Source organism: Pipistrellus hanaki, assembly GCF_964339955.1.
Source record: "Pipistrellus hanaki genome assembly, chromosome: 1".
Classification (NCBI taxonomy): Eukaryota; Metazoa; Chordata; class Mammalia; order Chiroptera; family Vespertilionidae; genus Pipistrellus; species Pipistrellus hanaki.
Genome location: NC_140503.1, coordinates 161,067,158 through 161,080,058, shown reverse-complemented (window position 1 = coordinate 161,080,058; position 12,901 = coordinate 161,067,158). Strand labels below are relative to the sequence as shown.

General features: G+C 41.7%; 2 protein-coding genes across 3 annotated transcripts in view; both read right to left on the bottom strand.

Annotated features, from left to right (window-relative positions):
• COQ2 (coenzyme Q2, polyprenyltransferase) overlaps positions 1-2,956 on the bottom strand; it is a 28,547-nt gene extending 25,591 nt beyond the window's left edge. For both annotated transcript variants that reach the window (XM_084884631.1, XM_084884630.1), the window contains exon 1: positions 2,657-2,956. In XM_084884631.1, coding sequence (XP_084740757.1) covers positions 2,657-2,921 — 265 coding nt within the window. In that variant the 5' untranslated portion in view covers positions 2,922-2,956. The remainder of the gene's footprint in view (positions 1-2,656) is intronic.
• A 3,993-nt stretch (positions 2,957-6,949) lies between these two features.
• HPSE (heparanase) overlaps positions 6,950-12,901 on the bottom strand; it is a 40,549-nt gene continuing 34,597 nt past the window's right edge. The window contains exon 12 of the mRNA XM_084897533.1: positions 6,950-8,564. Within this exon, the coding sequence (XP_084753659.1) occupies positions 8,405-8,564 (160 nt within the window). The 3' untranslated portion in view covers positions 6,950-8,404. The remainder of the gene's footprint in view (positions 8,565-12,901) is intronic.

The window sequence follows — 12,901 nt, the reverse complement described above, 5'->3', positions numbered from 1 at the left end:
AAGCTTCAACACAGTAAAACAATGAACATAAAATTACCCCACAAAAGAATTTCAATAAAGAAATATCAAACCTGGATTCTACCACTACCAACTTAATGTTCCTGGCATACACATAGGGGCTCAAATAACGTTTGTTGAATGAACTGTAACACAGAGAACTACTAATAAGTTATCTTAAAATCTTGCAATCATCACCTTATTTAGAACTGAAGCATGCAGGCTGGTCTCTTCTCAATATTCTGTACACATAATTATTCCCCAAACTTCTCCATTCCCACTTCTCAAGTAATAAAGGCAAATTATGTTAGGCACTGTTCTAAAGGTTTGACACGTAGTAATGAGTTCTTATGACAACTTTATAAAGTCAGTATTATTAGTATCTTCATTTTATAAATGAGAAATGAAGGCTCAGAGGGGTAAAGTAATTTAATTGGGGTCCTTTAAATGGCCAGAGTGAAGATTCAAACCTAAGAGGTCAGGCTCCAGAACTTTATGCATAACAACCCCTTTGTAATCTCTTATTATGGGTTGGTCTAGGCCAGTGGTCGGCAAACTCATTAGTCAACAGAGCCAAATACCAACAATACAACGACTGAAATTTCTTTTGAGAGCCAAATTTTTTAAACTTAAACTTCTTCTAATGCCACTTCTTCAAAACAGACTCTCCCAGGCAGTGGTATTTTGTGGAAGAGCCACACTCAAGGGACCAAAGAGCCACATGTGGCTCTTGAGCCGCATTTTGGAGACCACAGGTCTAGGCAATTAAAGTAGAAGCTAGAGGTTTATGGAAATGAGAGTAGTAGTAGCTGTTGATCTGTCTTGGATGCTTATACTGATGCTCTGTGACACAGACTCAAAGAACAGAATTATAAATTAGGCTTCAGATTAGAAATGGGCTTGGAAATTTATGCGTATCGACTTGTATCTGGCCCCAATATGCAAGGCTGTGCCTATCATTTATTTTGCCTGTATACTGTAATTGCTGATTGCTAGAAACTCTTTAGTACTGTGATCCCAAATACATAGTGCATAAATCTAGAATTCCAAAAACAAGGCCTAACCTGGGGTTGTGACTGGGCAAAGGTGGAAAAAAATGTAGCTACACATTTGAATGTATTTCTATGCACTGCCATCATCTAGATTCTAGATTACCTGGATTTTAGCCTCTATTCTGCTCTCACCAGTGTCCATCCTTTCTCAGTCCAGCTCTTAACCAAACGGTACTCCCACTATTTTCTACACCCACGTAGGGTTCCTGGTCAGCTTATATTGTTAGTGCGCCAACAACACTCTATCTTGAGGATTTTGCAAAAATATTTCCCCCACCAATCAAGCTCTACCCTCCTCTGCAAAATCTACCTGTCCTCAGTTACACTTTCTACTTGACTTTTTCCAACATGAAGGTCCACAGTAATTACTGATCTTTCCTGATGTACTTACTATCTGTATCACTTATATCAGCTTTTTCAGCTGGACTAGGAGTTCCTTGAGAGTTTCCATAGCTCTTTCTGTCTCTAAAGCTACGTGTTATTGTGGGAATTTAATAATTCATTCAATGCTACTGCCAAGCTCTGTTCTAGGATATAGATTTTAAAAATCCCATTTATGTGGAGCTTACATTGTATTGGAGAAGTCAATAAACCAATAAATGCATCAGGTTTGTTAACGGGGAATACTACAAAAACAAAAAATGGGGTGAAGGGGTAGAGAGCGAGGTAGTGGGTGGTCTTTTAAACAGGAAGGGCAGGGAAATCCTCAGAGGCGACTGTGAGCTGACAGGCAGTTCGTTCCTAAGTGCAGTACACACTGCATTCAGATGAATTAAATCTTTTAAAAATGCCTTTAAAAACAAATTAGAAAGAGAGGAATATAGAGATAGAAACATCAATGAGAATCATCTGTCAGCTACACCCTTCCCCCCACCCCAAGATCGAACCCACAACCTGGGCATGCGCCCTGACCGGGGATCAAACCAGCGACCTCTTGGCTCATGGGTCCTGCTCAACCATTGAGCCACACCAGCGGGCACACATGAACTAAACCTGTGTCGAGGGTGGTGGAGGGCAAAGAGCTAGAACCCCGGCATCAAAACACTGCCTTCCTCTGCTCTGCAGAAGAGCCTTCGTTCTGCAACATCGGCTTATTTGCCTTCAGGATTGCGAGAAGGATCCAACATAAAAGTGCAAGTGCTGGCGAAACTGGTTTGGCTCAATGGATAGAGCCTCGGCCTGCGGACTGAAAGGTCCTGGGGTCCGATTCCGGTCAAGGGCACGTGCATTGGTTGCGGGCACACCCCCAGTGGGGAGTGTGCAGGAGGCAGCTGATCGATGATTCTCTCTTATCGAAGTTTCTAACTCTATCCCTCTCTCTTCCTCTCTGTAAAAAAAAAATCAATAAAATATATATTTTTAAAGAAGTGCAAGTGCTACAACACCAAATCTGTGCGAGGCGGGACACGGCCGGATTCCTGCTCCATCACCCTCACACCGGGGCTGTGGAGAGGCTCCGGGCTCAGCGGGGCACCCAGGCGGGCAGGTCACGCCCCGCTGAGGTCGCGGGGTTCGGGCGTCGCCGGGTCCCCCGCGCCCGGGGCGGCCACGTCCCGGCGGCGGAGGAGCTGCCGGTCCAGCCCCCGCCGCCCGCGCCCCGCACTCACCGATGGGCTTGTCCAGCCGCATGAGGCGCAGGTAGGGCCGCAGGGGGCGGGGCGCCGAGTCCACCACCGCCGCGGCCGACAGGCTGAGCCGGCGCCGGAGCGGGGCGGGCCCCGCGGAGGAGGACGGCCGGTCCCCGGGGTCCCCGCGGCGGGGCGCCCCGGCCGCGCGCGCCAGGGCCAGGGAGCGGCCGCGCGCGCCCCACGGCCACGCCCGCGCCACGGCCCGCAGGCCCCGCGCGAGCCCCGCGCCGCGGGCGCCCAGCATGGCGTGGGGGAGCGTGGTCCGCGAGGGCCTGACGTCACCCCCCGGGCGTCGGGTCACGGGTTGGCATGCGTGGTGACGTCATTGAGAGGCCTTCGGGTCCGTCCTGTCCGGGCAGGGGCGGGGCCGGAGCCTTTTGAGTGACGTGACGTAAGAGTTATGTTGGTCCCTTTAACCTGCAAGGGGGTCCCCCAGATACTCAGCGTAAAAGGTATTCCTGTCATCAGCTTTCTCAGTAAATACGAAAGGAGAGTGCTTACTCGTTCGGAACGGTTATAGCAAAACAAACAGCACATGCATAAAACTAAGGTGACCAGATTTTAACATTGGTAAAGCGGGACACCATTGATGGGGGGTGAAGGGTGGAGGGGGTGTTGATTCAAAATTTGGCCTATACGGAGCAACAAAAATTTTCATAGAATGCAAAAATAGTATTGTAATATATATATTTTAATTTCAGCCTAAGTACAATTTACAAATATAATAAAAATATGTATAGTATTATTTTATTCTTTGGCATATTTCTCATTTGAGTGAATTTTTTTTTTTTAGTAGATTGCTGTCGTTGTTTAAAAGGTCATGAAGATTTTCACAAGAATTTGTTAAATTATATTTCACTCATAAAATGGCTCTCAAAGTCTCAACACTTAATTGTGATTTCTCTGATGTCCATGCTTTATTTACCGTAGAAAAAAACACGTTCAGTCGCAGCAGTAGTTCCTGGTAAGGACAGTGCGTATTTCACAATTCTGACAATTGATCAACAATGCAAACTTTGATAATCAGTTCTCGATAATCAGTTCCCCACAATTATTTGTTATTATTAAAATTTAACATTATAAATTTAACATTTAGCAAAAATAATATAAAACTCATATCCTGGCTAAATAGCCACATGGCCGTCAAAAACCATATATTCCCTCCTGCCATTCCCTAGCTTGTCGTGCATTCTTTCAAAAAATCGGGACTTTTTTAAAACGCTGCGGGACGACGGACAAATTGTTAAAAATTGGGACTGTCCCTCCCAAAGCAGGACATCTGGTCACCTTACTGTAAAGGAAAAAACCACACACTTTTTTCTGTGTTTCCTCTACTCTTGATATTCTCTACAACACCTCTCCACTCTGACACCAGATGTGTAGGTTTTCCACCTATGAAGCAATTGTGACACCACCTGGGTGGCCTCTGATTTAACTCAGTTCATGGGGCGATGGCTGGGCCCTCGACCAATCACAATGCACCTGTCTTGGCCGGCCTGGTGCCAGTGGGTGTTATAGTGTGGTCATCTGTAAGGTTGTTCCACTGTTCAGCCATTTGGTCAATTTGCATTTTATGCTTTTTTTTTTTTAATAGAATAGAGGCCTGGTGCATGAAAATTCATGCACTGGAGCTGGGTCCCTCAGCCCAGCCTGCCCCCTCTCACATCCGTGAGCCAGGAGGGACAGAGTCTTAGGCTTAGAATTTAAAATTAGGTTTCAGAGGCAGTGTCTGCTTGCAATTAAAGTCTCTGTACTTTCCACCTATCACCTTTTGTCTGTGGCTTCATTCTTCAAATCCATCAGGATAAGAACCCGGGAATTCACCGTTGTATTCTGCCCAAAGGAAAAACCATGTGTTCCAGTTCAATGTTTGCATTTCACTAGAGGGGCCTCCTGGTCATCTAGTCATCTTCATCCATTTGTGTTGTTAAATTAATTAAACAAGGAAGCTTATTAGACTTGGCTCCAATGCCCTGGCAGCCTACATAAGCAAACCTACGCCTGTAAATGTCTCAAAGGCATGCAATCAGAATGCTAAGGACCACCAATCACAACTAGCCAACTAGACTTTAAGCTATATTCAATTAAAGCATTTCCCTTCTTTGCTTCCGTGCTTTCTCTATATTAATCTTTCCCCTAGCCCCTGTCTGCAGAGCACTCCTAATACTTCTATAATAATTTGACACGGCCCTATCCAAGTAGATGCATGCTTAAATAAAGTCTTAAAGTGTTTAAAATGCCTCAGTGTATATTTTTAACAGTTTCATGTCTTTTTCATCTGAATTCTCAAACTCAACAAAGACATCTCAAACTTCAACTCAATGAGACATTGCCCTGACATTTGGAAAGAAGAGTTTCTATCCCCAAAGTGGAAAATACGATGTGGTGTGACTCTTAGACTTCTTGGAAGCCTCTCAAATGTGTTTTTCTATAGATTTGGAGAGAAAGATTTCATCTTTGAGGGAAACATTCCACCTTGTTATTTCCTTTTCATCATTTTTAGAATATGTAAACTTAGAGGAAGAATGCTTATGTTATCTTGTTACAAGAGACAACTGTAACTTGCAGAGTGGTCCTGTAGCTTAATGCAGAAGGGATAGCCCCAGACTTGGTCCTGCAATTGTCACATGAATAGGAGTTCCCTTATGTGGAACTAGGCCTCTTTAGCTTTCTTGTTGGGCTCATTGCTTGAAGGCAATCTTTAGACTGGTCATCAGAGTGTTTTGTGTGTGTGTGTGTGTGTGTGTGTGTGTGTAATAGGAGAAAGAGCCTTGGAGCTGAATTGTTTTGGAAGACGAAGGTGAGAGCTGAGTTTCTGAGTGCTGTTTTGTTTGAGCATTGTCTTCCCATTAGCACCACCATGGCATTTGGAATTGTAGACATAGTCCTTCTACTGTATGTTTTACTCTCCTAAAACGCTAATAGAACTGTTTTATATCTTTTATGGGCTTTAATTTTCCTTTGTATCTACAAATTTATGTTTTTCTCATTTTGATTATAAACTTCTTAGAGATTGTAAATAATTTAATATTTTTTGAATTCTTGCTTCATGAAAGCACTGTGCTTAGCACAGGGTGTATCAAGGAGAAAAATTCCTATGCTCAGGGAGCACACTGACAGAGATGGCCCCTGACTTATAATGGTTCAACCTGAAACAATGTTCACACTCTATGCTTTTAGGCAAAGCACTCAACTGCTGTAAACTCCTCAGGAAAAGAAACTAGATTATTTCTCAAAGGACCATAAGACTCCAATACCTCACCCTGTATCGTGAGTCCCTGGGGAAAGGGATTCTGTTTGCTTTTTAAAAAGTTATCATCCACAGGTACTGGGGCGGTTAATTTTATGTCACCTTGACTGAGTTATTGTGCCCAGATGTTTGGTCAAGTACTGCTCCAGATGTTTCTGTGAGGGTGTTTTTGGGTGAGATTAATATGAACTTTGAGTAAAGCAGATTGTCCTCCATAATATGGGTGGGCCTCTACAATCAGTTGAAGGCCGGAATAAAACAAAAGACTGAATTCCTTCAAGCCAGAGGGAATTTGCCAGCAAATGACCTTCAGACTTCAACTACAACATTGGCTCTTCCTGGGTCTCCAGTCTGCTGGCCTACCCTGCAAATTTTGGACTTGTTAGATTCCATAACCACCAGTTAATTCCTTAAAATAAGTCACATACTATTGGAATATCTCTCTCTCTCTCTCTCTCTCTCTCTCTCTCTCTCTCTCTCTGACAATTCAAAATAAAAGCAGGAATATTAAAAACTAAAAAATAAGTGGTAGTGGAATGAATAGTTTTGACTCTAGTTGTCTTTAGTGATCTTTTAACCAAAGGTGGAAGGGGCTGTATGTTCAGACTTCTAAACCAGTGTGTGGAGTGAAGAACAGTTTGTGGGAGAATGACAAGAGTTGAGGCTGAAGAAATAGGCATAGGCAGGTGGAGGACCTTCTGTGCCTGTAAGAAATGGGGGCAAGTCAGGGAGAGCAGTTAGGAAATGATAATGCTTATACAAATGAAAAACTAGACCCTGACTTTATGAGGTGGCCAAGGGGACAGGTGAAAAAGCAGAAAACTTTAACACTGAATGATCTGCATGATGAGGGAGGAAATAGTGTTTATGCCTGGTGAGTTCTTTGTGTCAAGGTCACCTCTTTGGGTGTTAAGAGAGACTGAAGGCACAAGTCAGGATGGGCAGTGTAAGCAATGCAGTGGAGAAAAACAAGGCTCCCAAATGTGGGCTTACGCTTTATTAAAAGAATAATTATGCAATACTGAGATTACAAAAATTGCTTTATTTGAACTGTGAAAATATAAAAACCACAATACATACAAAATGTAAGGGTATTTAAGCCATCCGACTTTAAGTTCCAGCTTTAGCTCCTCATAAGTGTGATTAAATTTAATGGAAACTATTTTTTCATAGTTGGCATAAATATGAAGAGGACTGCCTTTCCAAAAATTAAGATACAGGAGAAAGTAATACATCCCATCACGGATAAAAGTACAGAACTGTAGTGGTCAGTGCCGTGGGCTTCCCAACACCTGCTCCATTCCCAAAGATAACTGGCAGACTATAGGAACTATAGGAATCTCAGTGACGCTGGCCGTGACTGGGAGAGTGGCCTCGTGGTCCATTCCTGACCAGTAGCAAGACGTGAGGAGACACAAGGAGAGGTTTGCTGGGAGAGCCTCTGTGAAAGTGTTCTCAAAGTCTGTGATGGAGACACAGAAAAACTGCTCATCTTCTTTCACTGGACGTTGCCAGGTCTCCATGGGCCCATAGGATAGCCTCAGCCATCATGCCACCAGCTGAGAATGAAGCCAATACTAACGGTAGCAGAGCAGAGATGGAAAGAGCCTGGTTCCTTCCAGAGCTATGGAGCTCTCCCTGTTTCTACTTCTTGTGATTTGGGAATGATAAATGTCCTTATTGTTTAAGCCATTACAATCAGGGTTTTCTGTTACTTACAGCCAAAAGCTCCCCAACTAAAATAAGAACTAAAGGTGGGGGGGAAAAAAAGAGTAACTGAAATAAACATTAACAGATGGTGATAACGTATTTAACTAAATTTCCTCCTCTAGGCAAATCAATTTCCCTTATAGTTATTTTTTTTATTTCATTTAAATTTTACATAATACCTGTCAAAATTATTGTCATTAATAATTTTTTAATATGATCACATTCACTATCTGTCTTCTCACATAGGATTGTTGATAAAGACAAACAGAATAAAGAGAAGAAGCGACTGATTCTAGCTCTTTATCAAGGTGCAAAGAGATCATCTCTCTTTTATAGGCAATTTGGAGGTTATGGTAGTAAACTGTTTCTGATGGGAGCCCATGGAGACAGCATATGCAGGAAAGACTCTGACAATCTTCTAGTAACTGTTTTTGAAAATAAAAACAACTAAGCACTTTCTTAAATTGAATAATATATCCTTCACTTCCTTGCCTCCTGGCTCTATTAGAAACATTCATATACATTTGTAATAACCTTAAATAAAAATATCACACGTAAAGTACAAGAATAGTGTTTGGCACAAGGTGTCAGTGGTTTCCTAAGGAGAAGAAAATGCTGTGCTAAGTGTAGCCTGAGTGCCCCTGTCTGCAGCTCCCACTGGTTGATTTGTAAGGTATTTGCTTGCTTTCCTGTAGCTTGAGTTTTGCTTTCCTCTTCTCAATACACTTGAAAGATTCAATCTCAAGGCTACTGTATGCCATTCATTTTCAGAGGCAAGCAGCAACTCTGGCATTTCTGATCACAAAAAACCCATAGGAGAAAGCTGGCAGGCTCAGTGGACTTCCTGGGCTGAGCGGCTTTTCTGTCAAAGCTGGCAGGGTTTGGTCATCCACCATCTTCAGAGTTTTGTCGTTGAGCTGGACAGATCTGCAATGTGGAAAGATACATCTAAGTTAGCCATGTCGTGTGTGCTCCGCCTGCTCTACAAAAGTTGTGAGATCTTTTTTTTTAAAATATATTTTTATTGATTTTTTACAGAGAGGAAGGGAGATAGAGAGTTAGAAACATCGATGAGAGAGAAACATTGACCAGCTGCCTCTTGCACACCCCCTACCGGGGATGTGCCCGCAACCAATGTACATGCCCTTGTCCGGAATCGAACCTGGGACCTTTCAGTCTGCAGACCAATGCTCTACCACTGAGCCAAACCGACTTCAGCAGTTGTGAGATCTTTTTAAGACCAAAAACTTTTTCTGTGATAGCCTGTCTATACTAATAAAAGGGAAATATGCTAATTAGACCAGTAAGGATATTTTGGTAGAATGTATGTTACTGGGTAAAACAAAATTATTTTGTTTGGCTAAACCACAGACTAAAAACAAATTATGTTTTCTTTGCATTTCACTGTGGAATTCAAATTCAAAATTGAGTCAAATACTGGAAAAATTTGTTAAGCACAAGTATTATTTCTCATGCATATTTACTATTATTTAAATCAAATGAGTACATGCTCATACCAACAAATTCAATATCAACAAGAGTTTATGAAGGGAGCTTTACTGCTTTTAGTTCTACTAATTACTTCCATAATTCTAAATGATTTTTATATCTCTATTATCTTTTTTAAGTGATTTTTTTATCATGAAAAAAGTTACTTTTTTATTGTAAAAATTTAGAAGATTAGTTCATGTCAGAGTTACATATATGTCATATATGTAATACATATAATATATGCAGAACACCTAAAAGAGTATGTTGCATGTGGTAAGTGCTGTAAAAGTATCATATCATTATTATTTAGAAATACATATAAAAAAAAGTAACCTGTTAAATCATCCAAACTATTTTTAGTATTTTGATGTATATTCCTTCATCTCTTTTCTGTGTATGTGTAACACATATTTCCATTTAAACAAAATGAGCACATACTACACACAGTCTCTTAAAAATTAACTCTTTCAAAGAGGACATAGAGATGGCCAAGAGACATATGGAAAAGTGCTCAACGTCACTAATAACTGGAGAAATGCAAGTTAATGCACAATGAGATACCACCTTGCTCTGTCAGAATGGCTATCATCAATACATCAACAAACTCCAAGTGTTGGCAAGGATGTGGAGAAAAGGGAACCCTTGTGCACTGTTGGTAGGAATGTGGATTAGTACAGCCACTATGGAAAAACAGTATGGAGAGTCCTTAAAAATTAAAAATGGGACTTTTATACAACTCAGTGATTCTACTGCTGGGTATACAAAGAAACCCAAAACACTAATTCGAAGGAATCTATGCACCTCATGTTCACTGTAGTGTTATTTACAATAGCCAAGATATGGAAGCAACACAAATACCCATTGATAAATGATTGGATAAAAAAGCAGTGGTACGTATGTGTAATGGAGTATTACTTGGCCATAAAAAGATGAAATTTTACCATTTACAACCGTGTGGATGGTATTAGGCTAAGTGAAAAAAGTCAGACAGAGAAAGACAAATACCATATGATTTCATTTATATGTGGAATATAAAGAACAAAATAAATGAACAAACAAAATAGAAACAGACTCATAGATACAGAGAACAGACTGATGGTTGCTAGAGAGGAAGGGGGTTGAGGGGCTGGATGAAAAAGATGAAGAAATTTAAAAGTACAGATTGGTAATTAGTTACAAAACAGTCACAGGGATATAAAGTACAGAATAGGGAATCCTATATAATAAAAGGCTGATATGCAAATAGACTGAACTGCTCAACTACCGCTCGCTATGATGCACATTGACCACCAGGGGGCAGATGCTTAATGCTGGAGCTGCTCCCTGGTGGTCATTGTGCTCCCACTGGGGGAGTGCCACTCAGCCAGAAGCCCTGAGCTGGGCTCACAGCTGGTGAGCCTAGTGGCAGTGGCAGTGGCAGTGGCAGGAGCCTCTCCTGCCTCCGCAGCAGCACTAAGGATGTCTGTCTGATGGCTCCCAGACTGTGAGAGGATACAGGCCAGGCTGAGGGGACCCTCCCCCCAGTGCACGAATGTTGTGCCCTGGGCCTCTAGTATAGTCAATAATATTATAATGACCACTAGTGGCCCGGTGCATGAAATTTGTGCTCATTAAAATGGGATTAATTAGAGGAAATATTTTAATATTACTATTTGCTCTTTCTCTGTAATAGATATACCCTAATACAAAATAATAGTGGATGTAAACTGTAATTGAAAAAGTAAAGTTAAGAAATAATTTTTTAAAATTGAAAAAACTTTATTCTTTTCCCCTTAATTATTATAAATATCTCATTTTTAAAGATCCCTTAAGTCTCTATCCTCACTAAGTATTAATCAGCAGAAAAACTGCATCCCATTTAATCTTGGTCAGAGGCACTGTTCAGGGCTCTGTACTTTAAGACATATCCTCCCACCCTAACCAGTTTGGTTTGTCGGCCTGCAGACTCAAGGGTCCAAGGTTCGATTCTGGTCAAGGGCATGTTCTTTGGTTGTGGGCACATCCCCAGTAGTGAGTGTGCAGGAGGCAGCTGATAGATATTTCTCTCTCATCAATGTTTCTAACTCTCTATCCCTCTCCTTTCTTCTCTGTAAAAAAATCAATAAAATGTATTTTTTTAAAAAGACATATCCTCCCATTCAGTGTGCCAGTATGTAAAGATGCTGTGTATATGCCGAAACCAGTTTGGCTAGTGGATAGAGCGTGGCCTGTGGACTGAAAGATCCCAGGTTTGATTCCAGTCAAGGGCATGTACCTTGGTTGTGGGCACATCCCCAGTAGGGGGTGTGCAAGAGGCAGCTGATAGATGATTCTCTCTCATCGATGTTTCTAATTCTCTATCCCTCTCTCTTCCTCGCTGTAAAAAATCAATAAAATATATATAAAATGCTATGTATAAAATGCTGGGATCAATCAAAGTGTCCACCTATAGGCAGTTAAGTCAATCATCGTCTTAAAGACTTAGAAGGTCTGAATGAGCTAATGTGAAAAGTCATGGATGTTTTTAAATGAAACATACTTAGGATTACCTATCGATAGCACACTTCTAGAATGACACTCAAACTCCTGGGAGCAGGACTGTGGAGCAAAAAAAATGACTTTTCTATGTACACCTCCTTCTACTGTTGGAAATCCTTACTATGGCATAAATTTTATCATATTTTTTTAAATAAAAAAGAAAAAGTAACTAAAAGTAAGAGATAGGAATAAGATGTTCATGACTGCGCTGGAGGCCAAGAAGCCCGCCTTGCAGTTATGCTCAGTCCACATGCACTGGGGTTTGTTTTCACACCTGCACCACACCCGTTTTTTGATGGGCTGCAGGAGGAAATGCTGTGACTAGTATCAGGAAACCACAAACAAAAATAGGTCTTGAGAACATCTTTATGTGGCAGTAGTCAGAGCTGTTTGGCACAATGTGGAGGACCTTCTACAAGGGCACAACAAACGTTTCAGAAACACTTTTGACTTGGCCACAGAGTTTAAAGGGAACTCTGATCATTGCAAGTTAATCCTGCTATGGGTTAGAATGATGAAACGCGGGCAAGATAGTAATTCCATCAGGCTAAAGTCTTTAATCAGCTATAAATATAGCTAAAGGATGCTATCAGTGCACAGAGTGTGAGCTGGCAGGGGTAAGGAGCCTTTTTCCTGCCAAGAGCCATTGGGATATTTATAACATCATTCAGGGGTCATACAAAATTACCAACTTAAAAATTATCCGGCTATATTATGTAGTCGAACATTGAACTAACTCACCCTCTTTAAGGCCTTGGCAGGGCCAGAATAAATGATTTCGAGAGCCTTATAAGGCGCATGGGCCTGATTTCCCCACCTCTGGCTGATTATTTCCACATCAGGCTGGGCAAGGTGGGCGGGGTTTTATTTAAGAGTAGTATCTTGTTTTATATTTTGAAGTCAGCAACGTGATGACAAAGAAATATAAAATATGTTTGTGAAGTTTCAGATGAAATAGAGCTGGAAGACAAAGCAGTTGTCCTTCAAGAATTTGAGACTTATTCTGGAGAAAATGAGACATTTGCTCCAGACGATGGGTAGCAAACTCAAGGGCGAAGGAAGTCATACATGCAAGTGCCATTGGACAGGCATAACAGGCAGTGGCAGTGGCAGTGGCAGGAGCCTCTCCTGCCTCCGCAGCAGCACTAAGCATGTCTCCTGCCACTGCCACTGCCTGTTATGCCTGTCCATTGGCACTTGCATGTATGACTTCCTTGGCCCTTGAGTTTGCTTTTCTAATACAAAGAACAAGCCTG